Source organism: Equus quagga, chromosome 10 (assembly GCF_021613505.1).
Source record: "Equus quagga isolate Etosha38 chromosome 10, UCLA_HA_Equagga_1.0, whole genome shotgun sequence".
Taxonomy (NCBI): domain Eukaryota; kingdom Metazoa; phylum Chordata; class Mammalia; order Perissodactyla; family Equidae; genus Equus; species Equus quagga.
Window position 1 is genome coordinate 107,860,499 of NC_060276.1, and position 19,839 is coordinate 107,880,337.

Below are 19,839 nucleotides of genomic sequence, written 5' to 3' on the forward strand. Positions count from 1 at the left end.
TATTTCATTTGTCCATCAGAGTTTTGTTTTGCAGACTGAATTTATTTTAGCATTTGTTTAAAGGTGCCAAAATCTGACATCCCTGGAGAGAGAATTGCTCAATTTTTTGGAGCGCTTCTCTGGACTGTCCAAACTACATCTAGAAAACAATGTCTGTGGTCCTTATGTGAGAGACTCAGCTTGCCAACAATCTCATGTGGTATCATTTCAATTAATTTTTCAGAGACCCAAGAAGCCACCTCCTCCATCCGCTCCTGTTATCAAGCAAGGGGCAGGTAATGTACCTTTCAGTTCTGTCAACACGATGTGCATCTCTCTCTCTGCGTATATTTACAGCGTCCTTGGGAGAGCTCAAGATTCTTAGATTCAAATGCCACAGATTGCCAAATTGGGAAGTTACGATTTGGTCTCAACAGGCAGGTTTTAAATATACTGCTGTTTTTCCTAAAAAATAAACATATCATTAAGATGTATCACTGATACAGCAAAAAAATCCAGCCTCCCAAAGAGAATGACCTGAAAGACTTTGCCTTGGAATAAACCAGTTTTGTTTGCTTTGTTTTTATTTTCTTAATAAACCACTTTTGAGGAGAGAAGAACTAAAATGGTCCTTCTTTGCCTGTGCCTGCCTGATCGAAGGTCAGCTTGGGGAGGATTGCTTCCCACGGGCTGTAGCATCACCATGCGTGCATAGTGGTGCTGAATTTTCAGTGTCTGTCCCGTGTGGTTAACCAAAATTTGTACTTACTTCACTTACCCTCCAACAAAAAAATGTTTTTCTAGCGATACTTTTCCTCATGATTCTTGTTAATGTGGAAAAGAGCCCAATTCACTTTTTCTGTGTAGTTCAGATGTTAAGGTTGAACAATATAGGAAGAATTGATGTTTTTGGACAATTGGTAACTCACTGCACACTGGATTCTCATACACAAAGATGATAATTCATATTTCCCAATAGAACTCCTCTTTGTAATTGTTAAAAGCTAATTATGGGGAGAAATTCCTCCATGAATAACTAGTTAAGTGGCATTTAAAAAAATTAATAACTAAAACAGAAGAAGAGTAGAGGTATTTTTAGTTCTACACATTCATAATTGTGATAGTTCTATAACATTTAAAGTATGAATAAATTTCCAGATTGGTTTATTCACAGATTTATTAAGGAGTGATTTTTTTAAAGTTCTTTTGGCCCAACAAGTTGGAGGGAAAATTAGCTTGACCCCAAATTCCTTTCTCATTCCCTTCAGCATAGTTGAGAATCATAGAGATTAAGCCCTGAAATAGGATGTTAATTACATCTTCTGCTCCGCCCCCATCCTTGTTTGCATTGAGCAGTTTAATTTTGCCACCTAGTGGTTCTGGCCAGATAACTCTCTTATTGTGCTGAAATTAAAGCTGGATATGTATTTGCTTTTCTCTGAAGACCCTTTTCCCTAGAGGCCGTGGTGAACCATTAGAGACCAAGGAGAGGAATCGAGTGGTCCAAGGCTCAGGTAGCCTAGAATGTCACTAGGATGGGATTCTTCATGGCAGTAGGATTGTCAATTTCTTCTGTGCCTCAGTAAAGATGCTGAACTTCGTTAGCATTAGGAGACTAGACTGCAGCATGCTAGGCAAATTCTTACCCTTTAAAACAATTTTACCAAAGGTTATGCTGAATCTCTGTGGGGTAAATCAAGATGGCATTTAATCTTCCTAGATTACTGCTACAGCTCATTCATCCTGCTGAATGATCTTGGGAACTGCTTTGTGACAGGAAGGTAGATATTTGTATTTTCCCCATCACCAATTTTCCTCGTGTTTGATTATTTGACAAAAATAGTCAGATATGGAATTGACAGAAATCAGGTACAGTGTTTAATTTCTAGTGATTCATTAGGGAGATTTAGGTAAAGTGCCTGTTCAGTGAGTTTTTTGTAAGTTTTCTTGGCCTCTGATGCTGCGTAAGTGAGATTTTAGTACCAAGCACCCATCTGTAGGGCTGTTCAGGTAAAGAGTTTGTCAAACACTCAACCACGTCCCTAAGTTAGGGGAGAACTTGTGATTGGTTTTGTGCTTTAGCTCTTTTCCGAGTTCTCTGAGGCCACTGGCACTGATGAAGACCCCAGGTGAGGGAGCAGCTGCGGTCCACGTGGGTGAAGAGGACGTGCTAATTGGTACATTTGGAAAAGTGTAATGCTTGAGGAATTCAGACGCTAATAGAAAGGACTTAGGGAGAACCACCATATCTTCTCTGCACATCCCTCCACTTAAAAATATATTCTAGTTATTACTGCTGCCTAACAGACTGCCCCAAATTTGGTGGCATAAAACAACATTCTTCTTATGCCCACAGATTCTGTGGGTCAAGAGTTTTGAACAGGGCATGGCTGGGATGTCTTGTCTCTCTGCTCCATGATGTCAGGGACTTCAGCTGGGAATGCTGGACCAGCACAGAGAGGCTGGAGGATCTGCTTCAGAGATGACTGCTTCACTCACATATCTGGCTCCTCTTGGCAGAGGTAGCTGGAAGACTGGCTCATCTAGGGCTATATGCCAGAGCATCTCGTGGGACCTCTCTAGCATGGTGGCCTCAGGGTAGTTGACTTCTTACATGGAGGTTCAGTATTCCAGCAAAAAAAAAAAAAAAAAGCATAAGCTACATGGCCTTTTATGACCTACACTCAGATATTATCTGGTATCACATGGGCCACTGGTTGAAGTGGTCACGAGCCCACCCACATTCCAAGCAAAGAGACATAGAGCTCACCTCCTAATGGGAGGGGTAGCTAACAACTCAAGGCCATACTTTAAAACTGCTACAAAATGGAATCCAGGTCCCTGTGAAATTCCTTTTTATTTGTAGAACACAATATCCAGTGACTTCTTATTTGCGTATTTTAATGACTGACTTATTTATCCACATCCCCACCCACACCCAGTGATTTCCTGTGACTATTTTGATACCTAAGAAAGTCAGATTGAAATATCAGAAAATAGTGGTGGTGTTCTTATAAATTAAGGATGTATAGGCAGGCAGACTTAATGATGTAGGCCAGAAATGGCTTCTGCTCTGTTTCTAAGCAGCTTATGTTTGCCAGGTAACACCAGCACCCAGCTTAGGGGAGAAAAAACTGTTGACTTTTCTGTACCTGATAAATATTTGAAATGCTAGTATGTCTAATAAACACATAGAGAAAGCATTTTCTGATGACTTATCTTTTCCCCACTAGGTACCACTGAGAGAAAACATGAAATTAAAAAGATACCTCCTGAAAGACCAGAAACGCTTCCAAACAGAACAGAAGAAAAAGGTATGAAATCACGTCTTTACTGGCACTTCGAGAAGAGCAAGAGACAAAGCTGTCTGTCACAGCGCTAGTCTGGATTACTCACAGAATTTGCTTTTTCTTTGGAATATGGTGATTATGATTTTGTTTCAGTTGCTTTTAAATATCCTGTTTCTAAGGAAATAGGAGAGAAGGTTATGTGGCACTTCTTTGGGTCGGAGTTTCTCATCAAATGAAAAACAGCCAGCCCAGTCACTTAATGCATTGGGGCCCTTCCATTCCAATCTTCCTGTCATCACCGCCCTTCCTCACCAGCAGCATCCTGAGGTGAGGATGCCGACTGTAAGTTCCTTGAGGGCCCGGAGGTATTTGCCGTAGTTTCCATCCTGCCCTCTCCCATGCCTAGTGCCCCAGGGTGCTCATTAACTGTTGACAGATAGACATGGCTTAGAGAAATTCCCATCCAGACAAATGAAAGCTCTCTTCCTCAGTCACTGCTTGGACCCTTGACTTTAGCTACTATTTTATGGACACATGTCCTTGGTCAAAAATGTTGGGAGGAGGAGGACATGGCAAAACTAGGAAAAACAGCTCAGTGCCTGCAGTCCCCTGAAGGTGGTTAGAAATGTCATTTGCAGAGAAGTAACTTAACATGTCTCATTCAGTCCATTTCCCAAATGTGACTCTTACCGTTCTGGGTGTCTTTCCCAAAGAAATCTGCATGCTGTGGAAGGACTCATTTTATTAGGTGTCTAAGATTTGATTGATCCCACATTTTATGAGGAAAGTGCGATGTTATTATTATGAACAGGAGGCAGAGCAAATTCCGTTTTAAAAAGCACTTATTTGTAAGTCACAAGAGAAATGCTGAATTAATGAATGTAATTATTTGGAGGTGCTCCTGGGTGGCCTCATGAAATTTTATTGTGAAATTTAATATTTTTTATCAGCCTGCCAGAAGTTTTACCAACATTGGGAGCTCTTAAGAAGTTATACCTCTTTCTTTCACAGGGAACAGTTAAAACTTGAGTTATGAAACCTCATTGTGAAGGCCTGCTCTGTGTCACAGACAAATGAAAAAAATAGCCATTAAGTATGCACCCTACCAATAGCTCTTTGATAAAAGTGTGTGTTGTGACATAGCCAAACACTGCCTCCTGTCCTCGTGGAGGACACGTGGCTGGTTTCTGGCTAATAGCCAGGCTCTGTGATGAGGACACTTCCTGCTCTGTTTCATGCTGACTAACATATGGGTTTGGCTTGTGGGTGAACACCCACCCTAGTTGGCTGGCCAAGTAGTCACACACTTCTGGTTCCTTCCCCTTCCGTATTCCTTGTTCTGTGTCACAGTGGGTCAGGAAGGTTGAAGCCCTTGTCAAAAGCAACAGGGAAGCCAGAAAACCAGCCCCACCCTGAGTCTTAGCCTCCCTGTTAGGTGGGCATGAACCTTCTCTCCTACCCGTTCTGGAGGCTGCTGGAGCTCCCGTCCCTCCCAGCAGGAGGAATCTCCCCTGCTTTGCCTTGCAGCCAAGCCCTTCCTCCTCTGCTCCCTGTGGACTGCTAAATGAGTTCCCAGAACTCCTGGATGGAGCATATTCCCCTACCAAGATATTGTGGGGATGAGCACAGTGATATCTGTACAATACCTGATGGGCTTTTTAAAGCTTTGCCAATTGGCCTGGGCACCCAAACAGTATGAGCTTGTAATTGCAAGTAAAATGTGTTCAGAGTTCCAGTTTACAAATAAACATAGGAACCTGCTGTCCTCTGCTGGGCAGCTCTCTGCAGTTCCATCTTTATAAAGAAGAAGGTGGATGCATGCTTTTTACACCATGCACGGGGCAAGGCTAATCGGAGACAGAAAACGTGAAGCTGTCACTGAATGCTGCCCAGCTGGACCACCAGATCTGGCTTTAACTTCATACTAATAGCTCTGACTCCAAAAACTCATGGACGCCAAATACCTGTGAAGTCCCAGTTTACCTTCCAAGTTAAAACTGCACAAAAGGAATCCAGAACTAGTTATTGTTCCCTGAAATGCTCCCCTTTTTATTGGCTCACAGCCCTTTACACAGGCCAACCTGAGAGGTGTCAGGCCTCTTTCCTTCCCATGCCTGGCAGGTCCTGTGGGTCTTTACCAAACCTCAACAATTTGCTGAGCACCTGCTGTGTGCCAGGCACCATGCAGGGTTCCAGGGAGATGACCAGACATGGGCCCTGCCCTTTGGGGCTTCCAGCCTACAGGCTGTGCCAAGCATGCAGACTCCCAGAAAGTCTCCAAGTGGGGCCTATTTATAAAGGACTATTCTTCACAGCTCAGGTGAGGAAATAAGAAAGTCTGCCTTTGATGGTGGGTCCAGCTGTTGAGAAGGGAACGTGATAGTGTCACATTTTGGCCAGGCCTGATGAGTATGCCTGATGAAGGACGAGTAGGAGTTTGCTGAGGATGGGCAGTGGCCAGAAGGGCCCTCCAGGCAGAGGGACCAGCATGAGCAAAGGTGAACAGTGAGCTGAGGCTCTGTAGGGCTTTTTCTAACTTGACAAAGAATACATGATGCTCTTCGCCTTCCAACTTCACCTTCACAAGTGGCATCAGTGATTTTTTTTTAAGGAGGAAACAAGTGATCTGCACTGAAGTACTGTCACTTACACTACATCTGTCTGTCGTCTTTATGCTTTTTCGAACAATGACTTAAAGAAAGACCAGAGAGAGAGCCAAAACTGGACTTACAGAAGCCTTCTGTCCCTGCCATACCGCCAAAAAAGCCACGGCCACCCAAGACCAATTCTCTCAGCAGACCGGGCGCGCTGCCCCCGAGGAGGCCCGAACGACCAGTGGGTCCCATGACCCACACCAGGTACTGTTCTGCTCTCGATGCTGGGGGTGGGTAGGGGGTGGCCACAGGACACGGGAGAGAGGTCTTGAGTGCAGCCAGCTGAGGGAGGAAGCATAAAGCTGCCCTCTTCCACCTTCTGGCAATGCTCTCTGAGGACTCCAGCCACTTCAGTCCTTGCTCCTGTGCTTGGGCGGAAGTGGGTGCCAGGCTGGGAGGTACAGCGTGGGTTTCAGGATTAGCAGGTGAGGGTCAGGTACCCAACATCCAGGTGCTGCTCACACACAGGGATTTTTCCTGTGCTTTATTAGAGCAAGGCCAACTGCCCTTCAGACTGGAAATTCAGGTGGCCTGCCCACCTTCATCCCCTGGGTGTCCTGCTGGCCTCAGGTACGCACGTCTCAATGGCAGCTCCATCCCCTGACCCTCTCCCTGCTCTGTGGTGCCTCCTTCCACACCCCCAGCCTCCTCCTGCCCTTGACTGCACAGCCCTGTCGTGGAACACAGGACCAAGCATGGCAAATATTGTCTTAGTGTACATGTCTCTGAACTCTAACCCTCAAAGCCAAGGGACATGCTTTTTCAAGCACTCATTCTGAGATGTGCCTGGCAAAACTCAAATTTGTTCGCAGGCTGATTAGATGCATGTGTTAGTAATGTGAAATCAGAGTTGGGCATTTTGCCTGCCAGACCTGAGATGCCCACCATGGAGCAAGAACTGTCGAGTTCTCTCCACAAGTTCATTGCCAGAACTTTGTGCCATTACATGTATATTATAGGTCTTACTAATACACCAGGGCAAGTCAGTGACCTGGAGGTCTTTATGTGTACCTGTCAACACACAGTCACTCACTGGATTTTTGTTACTTTGAGCTAAGTTTGCGTGGTGAGGGTCCATCAGGCTTCAGTGTCCTCGAGTTGGGGTCAGACAGGCTTCTGGGTTCACGTCTCACCCCACTCATAGGAGTGCCTACCTCAGCAAGTCACTGCCCCATTCACATCGCTTTCTCCATGTGTAAACTGAGGATGGTGATGGAACGCACCTAGGAAGGAATGGGATAATTCCCAGGTATGTAGCCTCCTGCCTGTGAATCAACATTACTGTCATTGTCATTTTTATTATCACCTGTCAAACTGGGCATACTGCAGTAAGACAAAAATACCTCATTTACTTTTTAGGACATTTTTTTAAATTGTGGTAAAATACATATACCATAAAATTTACCACGTTAACCATTTGTAAGTATACATTAAGTGGCATTAAGTACGTTCACATTGTTGTACTACCATCATCACCATCCATCCCTAGAACTCTTTTCATCTTGCAAAGCTGAAACTCCATACCCCTTAAACACTAACTCCCCACTCCCTGCCCCCATAGCCCCCTGGCAACCACCCTTCTACTTTCTGTCTCTATGAATCTGACTACTCTAGGTGCCTCATATAAGTGGAATCATACGGTATTTGTCTTTTTGTGACTGGCTTATTTCACTTAATATGATGTCCTCAAGTTTCGTCCATATTGTAGCATGACTCCTACTACACCTACTACAGAAATAACACACCCCTGCCCAAATAAGGGGCAAGTAGCCATGTGAGTGGTTGCCACATGAGTGGCTGAGAGAGGTCATAATCGCAGCCAGCCATTGTGGACGTGCATATGCCTGTGTGTGGGAGGCTGGCTGCCCAGCAGAGCACACAGCTGCGGTTAGCTCGGGTGCGTGTGAACCCATCGGAGCAGCATCTGGTTCGCCTGTGCCATTCTGCTGGTGTTTCCCAAGGTCCAATCAAACAACTGCCGCCTTATGACAGTCCCTGGGGAAGCAAATAGGACCAGGGCCACTGTTGAATTGATCAGGCTCCTGCATGTTGTGCCCCCTTCTACTGATTGATAGCAGAAAGCTGTTTGCACATGCGTGTGACAGAGTCACTTTACAGCCCTGATGACCTTGTTACCTCACAAACACAGCTTCTTTTACCTGCCACACAAGAGAGAGACCAAGATAGAAACAAGAATGCCAAGCTTATGGCAAGGAAGGAGTTATATCAAGAGGTAGCCAGATGAGGAGATGGGAGTTCATTAGAACTCAGATCCACCTCCTCAAAGGAAAAAAGGTGTGGGGTTTTATTTGAGGTTTTAGGTAGGGGAAGGGGAACATGTGGCCTTGCAGGTCAGAGCTCTCCCACCAGCCTGCATTTGGCCTTGCGAGGCTGCTTGCAGAAAGGGGAATGGCAAGATAAGGGAATCTGCAGGTGGATGTCCTTGGTTGTCTGCCTCCGTGGTGGATGGTGGATTCTGGTGTCAGAAAACTGAGGAGTTGGGGTCTAGGAAGCTTCAGCTTCTTGATAGTCTCTGGATATCAGTTTCCCTGTAATAAAACTTCAAAGGGCCTGTAACTAGCCAAAATGTTAGCATGAGGCCACCTGGGCTCTAACAATTTATAACTTCTACTTGCCCTCTGAAGTTCAGGGACACAAAGGTTTAAAAAACCAATATTTACATATGAATGTAACTTAGAGAAGCAGGGGAAGGGGATCAGTGCTTTTGGTTTTAACCACATATATGCTGGGTTTAATGTAGGGGAACCGATATCAGGGCTAGTATCAATTCTGGTAGTCTTCCAGGGACTACAGACATTTTGATTGTCAATATTCTGGAAACTGTCAACAGTTTCCAGAATATTCCTGCTGCTCTCTCTAATGATCTGATCTGAAGAGAAATGGAATTCTGATGGCTTCTTTGCCTTCGAAGGTTGCTGTCAGCCATCTCATTATGGGATAGGTGCAGGCTTTGCAAGCCATCCACTAGACCTGCACACAAGGGGGAAGAAAATTTTAGCTGCTGACCCTCTGGGCTCACAGAGGCCCCATTAACCTCCTATCTCTGCTTGGCTCTTCTTTCCCTCCGGCTCTCCCAACATCCAGTTGTCAGTTAGAAGTACAGGCCACTGAGGAAGATGCAAGAGAGGGATTTGTACAGTAGCCAGTGAGAAATGTAACTGTTCTTCACACTGAGTGTGGCTTTTGAGCAGCCTGGGAGAAGGTGGGCAGCCCTCGGCCTCCCACTCCCCTCTGCACCCAGGCTGCACAGACTCTAGGGCACTGGTTTGCAGAAAGGGGAGAAGGAGGAAAGCCCTGGGCTTCTTTCCTGACAATTGTAGGAAGTGGCAGGCCTGGGCAAGGTTGGCAGTGTTTGAGGAGCCGGTATCTGCTATGGCCACCTGCTCAGCCAGGTGAAGGGAGGACTCTAACTGGGTGGTTCTCAAACTTGAGTGTGCATCGGAATCACCTGGAGAACTTGTTCAAACAGATTGCTGGGCCACAGCCCCACAGTTGCTGACTCAGTAGGTCTGGGATGGGCCTGGGAATTTACATTTCTAACAAGCTCCCAGAGGATACCGATGCTACTGGCCCACATCCTCACTGTTAGAACCCCTAGTCTAGGTGCTCCCACGTTTTTGACAGTGCCCCTCTCCTTCCCTGACTGCCTCTCATGCACCTGTTAATGCTCCCTGACTTCAGAGCCCAGTTAGCATGCCCCTCTCCTGGAATCCTTCCCTTATCTCTCGCGATTGCTCTCTCCTCCAAATGCCTGACACCCCGTGTTTAGCCTAGTACAGGGCCCCATGCTGTGCCACTTGGGATGCTCACACCCCCGGACTCCTTTACCAGATTTAAAGCAGATCAAGAGTGTGTTTTGTCATCTCCACATGCTTTACAGCGTTGAGCATATGGTAGTGGCTCATTTAACACACTTGTTGAATGCCATGGTTCCTGAAAAGGGGGGGAGGTGCCAGTGCTTACATTTTGTTCACTTCTGCCTCTCCTGTCATCCTTCCCAGCCCCTGTACGAGCTCTGTAGCATGTGTCTTATGTTCTGAGTCACCTAGTGTGCCATGGATTTCAAAATAATTTAAGATCAAAGAAAGGCTTATTGTTTCTCAGTACTTCATGCACTTCATATTTTTTGCTAAGCATTTACATTGGACAACCAACCCATATGTTGGTTTAACAGAACTTGTTTTGTTCTGCCAAATTAGCTGAGGTAGGAATGTTAACGTCATTCAAACAGTTTTGTGTCAGTGGTCCTCCAGAGAAAGGATATTGTCTGCTGTGGGAATCCAAATCGTTGCCAGGATTTACCTGACCAGATGGATAGATGGACGAATGGTTGAACACACGGACACACAGTCATTGTTTGCCGTTCTTGTTGGGAGCTAGGCATTGCCACTCTAGCTGTAGTGTCTGGGCTCAAGCTTCCTCTCACCAGCTGGAAAGCTCGCTGCCAAATGTGGCTTCCAGAAGAGATCGATTTCATTCTATTTAAACAGGAACTAGCATCTTTTAGAAAAATGAATATATAAGTTCAGGAAGAAGGAAGTCATTTTTAGATACAAAAATGTATTGAGGGACTATTGTGTACAAGGCACTGTTCTGGATCTTAGTAACGGTGGGGCTCAGTTGTGGCACATCACACTTTTCAGGAATCACATCTGCAGGAACTAGAACACCAGTGTGCAGTTGTATGTCCAGTCTGAACAAGTGGAAGCTTACCCATTGGTAAGAATGTTCTTCCAATTTCTAGAAAGCAGTTAAGATGGTCTTTTAACAGGAAAAAAAGACTTTTTCAAAAAAAAATTTAATACCAGAGTTGATGTAAAAATTGAATGATGATAGGAGATTCCCCTACTGTAAGTGCCTCCTTTGTTTGAAAATCAGTGCCCTGGGGATGCTTCAGTTGTTATTTCATAGTGTGCAGACAGGGTCTGCTTGTCTTATCCAGCCCACCACGTAACTGAGGCGGTTGTGGTGCAAAGACCAATCTATCTACCTCTGTTTTCACACTTGGGAAAATGGAGGTTCAAAGTATAGAACCTGCTCACTTGTTTTGATATTTGGTTATAAATATATTTCAAATGACAGAATATACCTAAACCTTTTTGTGTGTGTATATATACATACACACGAATATGTGATGTTATATGCCTAATAACGTGTATTATCAATTTAGCAAATTTGGGTTCAGAAATCTCCGTGAGAAGAGGTCCTGAAACTTGAGAGAAATGTCCAAAAGGAAAAAAAAAATCCAAGGAAATGCTGGAGAGAAGCCGGCTGCCCCGAGCTCTAGTAATTGCGTGCAGCGGGAGGCAGCAAGCCAGAAACCTGAGGGGCAGAGCAGGTGTGTGCTTTCAAAGGAAAATAATCCCAATAGGGAAAGAGGTGGAAGCAAGCTGGCTAGACCACAACAGGTTTGTCAGTCCTCCCAAACACAGATACCTCCAAGTTGTAATAATTATTCTTTTTCTTTCTAAAGAACGGGGAGGCTAAAGCAGGACCTTTGTTGTGAGTTGCCAGGGAGCTTTGCCTGTTGTCTGCTACAACACAGAACAACCCATGCTTTCCAAGTGGAGGGGGCAGGTGACTGACGGGGGGGGAACAGGAGGGGCTGGTGTCCAGGGACCTCCAGTGATAAACAAGGAGTCTGGGATGGAGGGGAAGGAAGTGATGCTAAAAGGCATAAGGAGGTGAGGTGAATAAGGATGGAGTGGGAGAAGCTGATGGCCACAAGTATGAGATGCTGGTCAGAAAGAGGAGGTTGGTGCTCACAACCTCAGAGGTGGAGTCAGTCTGAAGACGAACATATCCACAGAGGGAGGGACCGTGAGTGTGGGTGACTGAAGCTGAATGAAGGTCATAAGGGCTGAAGGGACCAGGGGAAGGAGGGACCGGCATAGGGGATGGATTGCTCACATGGGTGTCATAGGCTCAGGAAGATGGGAAGAGCTAATGTGAGGTGAGGTGGATGTTCTAGAAGCCAGTGTCCTCCCAGGTGGATGTCAGTATGTTCTAGGAGTTGATGACACTCAGTGATAAGAAGGGTTCAATAGTCAGGGTGGTAGTGGGCCGTTCAGTGAGGCGGTTCTGCATGTGAGGGAGCTGGTTACCATGGCTCAAGCATCGCAGAGGACACTGGCCATTGACTTTAGATATGAAAGCGTGTGTCAGAGGAGGAATCGCAGTGAGAAGATGGGCAGTTGGGTCTTGGACACCAGGCAGTGGGCCGGAGGCCTAGTGACTTCGCAGACCAGTGCCACTTGGAGATGGCCTATTGCTTTAAATGTTAAACATGCCAGGTGGCTGTCCTGTGAATGGCTGGAGGCTATACTGCTGAGAGAACTGGAGCCTTGGAGTTGCAAAATTTTTATTTGTAATGAAGACAGAACCCTGGACTTCTGAGAAATACTGGGAGATAAGTGAGGTTGAGCTCTGAGACATTTCAGCTTGAGGCAAAGATTAAGTAAACATTTATATATCAAACATCTACTAAGTGCTTAGGGAGGGCAGATGTCTCTTGAGACCAACTTACCCACAGAGAAGTTAATTTTTCTTTGGATTTACACAGGCATCCTAGCTGCTTAAGCCCCTGGAGTTACAGCTTAGCAGGAAATAAGCTTTAAGGTCCTGACCTCTGTGAGGTGTCTGGCCCCCATACCCACCAAAAGAAGGCATTAAAAAAGACCTCTTGGCTCTTCTTAGGTATAAACTAGTCAATCAAAAAAGAGGAAGAGAAAGATAGCTAGAGTGCATGGGCATGTTCCCTAAGTAGGCGGTAAAATGTGCACTTGGGTGGTCAGGATTTTGAGGAGTACTCAAGTATTCTGTATGTCTTTTAAAAGAGTCCTAGTGATGCATTGTGTGGTGTTTGAGTGTTTCCCTTCTTTTCTACAAGTCAGGACCCAGACATGTCTTTGGAGAATGCTGGAGAGAGATCTTGGCTAGAAATTACAGAGGTGGGTGTCATTGGCTCGTAGATGGTAGTTACAAGCATGGAACGGCTATAAGCACTCCAGGAAATTATGGAGAAGAAGGAGAGGCGAGAGTAGAGACAGCGGTGGGGAAATTTGTTATTTATAGGGTGGAGGAAGGACTAGGAGCCGTGGGAAAGGGTGGGTGGAGTGTGATGTCATGGAAGCTGGAAGAAGGGAGTGTGGAGCAGCCACTGATCAGTGGGTCTCACACTTGAGTGTGCATCACAGTCACCAGGGACTTGTTAAAATGCAGATCACTGCTCCCCAAGCAGTGGTCTAATTTAGTGGGTCTGGGTTAAGGCCTAAGAATTTGCATTTGTGGCAAGCTCCCGGGGCTGCTGCTGCTGCAGGTTAGCTGACCATACTGTGAGAACACTCGCCAAAGCAAGAGCCAGGGAGACTGCAGGCCCCCCAGCTTGCTCACTAGTTGGCCCTTGAGAATCCCAGTCAAGGGTTTCTCTACAATGGTTGAGGGGTGAGAGACGGACTTGGGGTGAGTTGAAGAAAGAATGGGCAGGTGGCCAAGCATGTGTAGACTTGTCTTGTGAGAAACTTGGCTATGGTAAAAAGATGGAAAATGGGTACTAGATATGGATTCAGTGATGAGAGAGGAGCGTGTGTGTGTGTGTGTGTGTGTGTGTGTGTGTGTGTGTGTGTGTGGTATGTCCTTCATTCGTCTCGGATATTCATCCAGTGCCTGCATTTGGCCAGACCCTCTTCTAGGTGGTAGTTAACTATGGTAACCAGGCCAGACATGGTTCCTGCCCACCCATTGTTTACTTGGGCTTTGGAGCCAGGCACACAGAGTCAAAACCTCACCCCTCTACTTACTTTCCCTGTGATTTTGGGCAAGGTGCACACCACCCCAAGTCTATGTTTCCTCCTCAGCAGAATGGCACTGTGAAGCCTACCTTGCCCGTGTGGAGATTTAAACAAACCAGTACACCTAAGCTGCCTCGCTCCCTGCCTGGCACTTGAGAGGCACTCAACAAATCCATGCTTGCTTTTTTCCTCCCTTCAGAGAGCTCAGTGGGTGACCTGCGTGGGAGGGGGATGGCAAGCAGGTCATGCCTGGTAGCCCCGAGGGAGTGAGGAAATAAGGACACCCTCAGACAGCACATCAGGAGATCTCTAGCAGGTGGAAGCTCGAGCAACCTCCCCTAGAAGCACCGAGAGAGTCAGGGGAAATCAGGACTGAGGGAGGGCAGTTGGTTTATGGAGCTTAGGAAGCCCATAGTGCCCACGGGAAAACACCTTGTCACACTGTGGGGATGGCTGCGTTATTTGCTGACCTCATTTCATTTGTGTGCATAACCTTCTCTCTTTACTTCTCTCCACCCACACCTAGAATGAATTTTATTCCCCGCAGCCAGGACCCACAGTAGGTGACAGGGCTTAGCCCCAGCCCAAACTGAGCCCCATTGATTCTCCTGCCAGTGATGGCCAGAATCTGGTGAGGAAACAGTAGGAGACATTAACACCTCACACGTGCACAGTGCTAATTGGTTCCTGTAACGCTTTTTCCATGGGCTATTTCTTTGAACATTCTTCCTCCAAGTGGCACCCCACAAACTTTTCTCAGAGTTGCGTGGTGATGAGTTCCCCCCTCCTCTGGGCATCTTTAAAGCTCCTTGCCCCTCTGAGATGCCCAGCCGTGGATTTGCAGATGAGGACTGTGGGTATTCTCATCCTTTTGCCTTGGGGGATTGTGGGCTTGTCGTGCCCTAGATGGGCTCTGGAGGGAGGCCTGTTTCCACACACACTTGCAGACTCTGCACAAAGAACAGAAATCTGGAGAGGAATTGAGCGGGCAATGTCCCATCACCTTCCAACGTGTCTTCATCAACTATAAATAGCCAAGCTTGTTTGTGCTCATCCAAACAAGGACGCAGTGCAGGAGGAGAGCTGCCAGGAAAACCACTCTGGTTCCCACTTCTTGCGCCCCTGGCCTTGCTCGAGCTGTTCCATATTTAAATGGGAAGTTCACAGTCAAAAGGTGCCTGTGATTCCTGGGACATTTTTGGCCACAGGGTGTGTATGTAGGGCCTCCACAGATAGCAGCAGGGCCTTTGGATCCACATTTCTGGGAAAGCGGGGGGAGGCTCCTCCTGCCCTCCTACTGATCAGCGAAGGAAACTGGGCTTATTATTTCTGTAATTTTGTCCTTTCCCAATGGAAAGATTCAACCTCCCTGGGCAGAACACTTCTGAAAGACTGGCTTGACATCTCCTACCTTCCCAGATAGGCAGAGCTGTCCTATAGTTGTTTATTTGAGAGAGAAAAAAATCTCTGGAAGCATAAAACATGTGCATGTGGATGTTCATTTTGATTATTGCCATCCCAAGTGTGGTGGGCAAAGATAAGACTGGGCACCAGAAATCTTCCATCTGGTTTCAGCTCTGCCACCAATTAGCTATGTGGCCTTGGGCACATAACTCCTGCCCTTGGAGCACAGGACACTTGTCTGTAATGAAATGGGGGCTTGAGCTGGGTAATCTGTACCCAGTTTCAGTATTCAGAGCCTAAGTCTGAGATGTTTTGAGTGGGCAGCTAGGACAGCGGGGAGAGGATGTTCACTTCTGTTGGCCTTGCATCCTCTGTGCGAGATTGGACCAGGAAAAGGGAGGTGAACAATAGGATGTGGTGGTTTTACATTAGAAGGGAGTGATAAAACAAGGTTGTGGAGCTGGAGCAGGAAAGAAAGCAGGGTAACTCAAGTCGTTTCTCTAGGATCTTCACATTTGGCATCCTCCACCGTCCATATGAGTTGACAACTCCCACATGGGATGAAAGCTGGAAAAAAATAGAGGATGTGTGATGAGTACCTCGGTGGTTTCCTGAGCATAGGGGCTGGGACTTTTCTATTTTTTTCCTTTCCTTTTCTTCCCAGCTTTTTATTTTTCCCCTGTTACAATTTTTATGCAGTTATAGCCCAAACATTTACATTATGGTAATAGATCCTTCTGAGGGCGGGGAGGGGGCACTGCCAAAAAGAGTCATCATCTGGGCCTGGGATCTTTTGTTTGGTAGGATTTGGTGGATTCACTCTTTTTCCTTCATCCCCACTCACCTCCAGAATGGTTGTGGGGTCTTTTTGGTGTTTTGTTGTTGTTGTTGCTGCTGTTATTGCTGCTGTTTATTTATTTACTTGTTTGCTTGCCTTGGCTTCCTGTGCACTTCGACACCTTTTCCAGGCCACATGTCTTGGCTTAACTGTCCCAACTTGGGCTAAATTGGGCTATGCCACTGACTGAGCTCATGTTCTCAAGGGATGCACATGGCGCATCTTCCACCTTTCCAACTGTGCACGCCTCATGTCTCAGGTCTGAGTGGGAAGAGCAGGCCTCTCTAGGCGGGTTGGATGTGTGATTTTTGTTTATTATTAGTACTTTTTTACTGGGGGAACAAAGGCAATTTACCCAGCTGGCAGTGAGCTATGATGACACAGGCTGCCTGGCATCCTCGATGACTCACCGTCCGCATGACCAGGAGGCTGAATGAAGCAACTTTGAGAAGTGGTCAAGAGTTTGGCCTCCGGAGTCAAAGTTAGTAGGTTCAAATCCAGACCCCACCTTTCTACTACTTTTATGACCTTTTGTCAGCAAGTGACTTAATCTCACTGACCCTCAGTTTCCTGATCTATATAATGAAAATAAGGGCATCATAGGTGGGGTTCTCCAGGAAGCAGACTCTGAGGCAGCATTTAGTACGCATGACATGTTTTAGAGTTCAGTGTCCATGGAAGAGAGAAGAAAGCAGCGTTGGGCAGAGGGAGAAATCAAGTTGTGATACCGGCTCACCAGAGCCTTGGCCAACTCCACAGGGAGCTTTGGGGCTAAAGGGACCCCGCCAGGTTGTCCTGTGTTGGGCTGAAGTGACCGAGACTTTTATACCATGGGGTGTGGCCCACCCTGGAAAGGGTGCGCCTCGGCCGAGGAGGCTCTCTGCAGCTGAGGTGGTCCCTGGAGGGGCTGACAGCACTCCCAGCAATAGGGACAACCAGCCCTTCCCCAAAGCGGGCTCTGGGTAGTGCAGCTCTGTGTCTACCTTGTAGAGTAGATACTTCAAGGGGTGGTTGTAACGATTGAATAATGCATGAAAGGGGCTTATCCTAGTGCCTGGCTCCTGGAAGGCAGTCAGTAAATGCAGCTGCTGCTGTTATTTCTATGGGATTGTAGGCTCCACTTATTCTTGCTGGGTGTCCTGGGGCCAGTCAACCCATTCTCTGCAATTTAGGTTCCCTGTCCAGTCAAGCAAGGAAACTTTCAGCAGCTAGGTGTCTATCCAAGTCATGTATTTTAAGTGTTCATAACCAAAACTGCTGAGAAAAATCAAGAAAATAACATTATTTTGATTTAAAAATCAGAAATGAGTCAGGACAACCTTGTTCTGCTATCTTTTGATATATGGTGATATGCCTGCTTTCTTCTATTTTTCCTTTTATTTAACAGCTGCGGGCATAGAAACTCACCAGACAAAAACCCTCACAGGAGCTAGTAAATTACACAAGGATGGGCTTTTTCCTCTTTTGTTGAATTTAGTAACATTCTTTTTGCCAAAATGGTACCCGTGCATTGGGCAGACTGGAGGAGAACAGGGACCATCGAGGGCTGCAGTCTCATTGGGTATCAGCCGCTCCAAACACGTGCCTTGAAGAATTTGAGAAATTCTGGTATTTTTCAGAACTGAAATTCATTAGCATTGTTGTAAGAGTCTATAAATACAGTGAAAGGCATTTACAAATAGACATTGTAAAACGCTTCCACACCCACAGTCTGAACACTGTCAAAACACCAGCTGCAGCTTCCCTACTTGGAAGGATCAGAACCTTTTTTAAACTACACCTACTGTGTTTTCAAAATAGGCTTGCTTCTGGCCCTGTAGAGAAGATAATTTTCAGCCGAAAGCCTGTGTTTGGCTCTTGGCATGGGGGATCAGGGCTCAGTTAGAGAGATGGGGGATCCCAATATCCTTCCTGTCAGAATGTGGCTGACGATTTAGAATCTGGGGAGGGATGGCTCCGGGATGGTACTTCCTGTTTCTTGAGGGTGGTCCCTCATGACCTGGACCTCTGAGTCTAGGATTTGTAACTCCACACATCCCCAACTGTTCCCAGGTGAGTTCCAGGTGTGGTCACAGGTCATCACATGGGCACTTGTGGCCGGGAGATTCTTAAAGGAGAGTTTGTAGGCAGAGGCCAAGAAATCTCCCCTTTACCTTGATGATGCTGTTAGGGAGAAAGGAGAGAGGACAGAAGCTGCCTGAATTGTCCAAGTCTCTATTATTGAATATGAACTTTTTTTTTAAGTATAGTAATTTTTATTTTATTTTCTTTCCTTTATTTTTTTTTATTTTTAATTGAGGTAAAATACACATAACAAGAATTTACCATCAGAACCATTTTTTTTTTTAGCTTTCAGATGTACATTGTAAGATATTTCGAATTCTGTGTAGATTACATCATGTTCACCACCCAAAAACTAATTATAGTCCATCACCACACAAGTGAGCCTAATTACCCCTTTTGCCCCCCCTCCTTCCTCTCTGGTAACCACCAATCCAATCTCTGTTGCTATGTGCTTGTTTGTCGTTGTTTTTTTCTTCTATTTATGAATGAGATCATACAGTATTTGACTTTTTCCCTCTGACCTATTTCACTTAGCATAATACCCTCAAGATCCATCCATGTTATCACAAATGGCCAGATTTCATCGTTTCTTATGGCTGAGTAGTATTCCATTGTGTATTTATACCACTTCTTCTTTATCCATTCGTCCCTCGATGGGCACCTAGGTTGCTTCCAAGTCTTAGCTATTGTGAACAATGCTGCAGTGAACATAGGGGTGCATGTATCTTTATGCACTTGTGTTTTCAAGTTCTTTGGATAAATACCCAGAAGTGGAATAGCTGGATCACATGGTAGATCTATTTTTGGTTTTCTGAGGATACTCCATACCGTTTTCCGTAGTGGCTGCATCAGTTTGCACTGCCACCAGCAGTGTACGAGGGTTCCCGTCTCTCCACATCCTCTCCGACACTCGTTTCCCATCTTGTTAATTACAGCCATTCTGACTGGAGTGAGGTGATATCTCATTGTAGTTTTGATTTGCATTTCCCTGATAGCTAATGATGTTGAGCATCTGTATATCTTCTTTGGAGAAATCTCTGTTCAGATCTTTTGCCCATTTTTCAATTGGGTTGTTGGTTTTTTGTTGTTGAGATGTATGAGTTCTTTGTATACTTTGGATATTAACACCTTATCTGATATGTGGTTTGCAAATATCTTCTCCCAATTGTTAGGTTGTCTTTTTGTTTTGTTGATGGTTTCCTTTGCTGTGCAGAAGCTTTTTAGTTTGATGTAGTCTCATTTATTCATTTTTTCTTTTGTTTCCCTTGCCCGGTCAGACATAAATATGAACTTTTTTTTTTTTTTTAAAAAGTGAACTTTAAAACTAAGGAAAAATTCACCTATAGTCTTATCCCCAAAACAACTACTGTTAACATTTTGGACTGTTTCTTTCCCATCTTTTTCCTCTGTGTGATTTGGTTTGTTTTTCATTGGCTTTTCATAGGTTTGATCATACTGAATGTCATACAACTTTGTCTTTTGGAAAAAAATTGCATTTATTGTACAAATACATAATGCGTTCCCATTTCAGAAAAAAAGGGTAAATGTTCTTTAATTCCACAAGTGTTCTGAGCCCCTGTCATGTACCAGGTGTTGAACTGGGTGCTAGAAATCACCCATCAGACTATGCAGGAATAACCACTGTAATATTCTTCCAGTCTTAAAAATAAATCTCTCTTCCTAGTATATCAGAATGGCATGTGGGTGCATGTGCTTTGAGGTGTATGTCATTTTTAACTTGCCTTTGTCCCTTGACATTGTAACATAAGCATTTGTCCCTGTTGTCATAAACTGTTTAT

The 19,839-nt window shown here is 45.5% G+C and overlaps 1 protein-coding gene across 2 annotated transcripts in view; it reads left to right on the forward strand.

Moving 5' to 3' along the window:
- Nucleotides 1-19,839, forward strand: part of SH3KBP1 (SH3 domain containing kinase binding protein 1) — a 313,922-nt gene that overhangs the window by 257,350 nt on the left and 36,733 nt on the right. For both annotated transcript variants that reach the window (XM_046673657.1, XM_046673658.1), the window contains 3 exons: nt 224-275; nt 3,213-3,293; nt 5,968-6,127. In XM_046673657.1, coding sequence (XP_046529613.1) covers nt 224-275; nt 3,213-3,293; nt 5,968-6,127 — 293 coding nt within the window. The remainder of the gene's footprint in view (nt 1-223; nt 276-3,212; nt 3,294-5,967; nt 6,128-19,839) is intronic.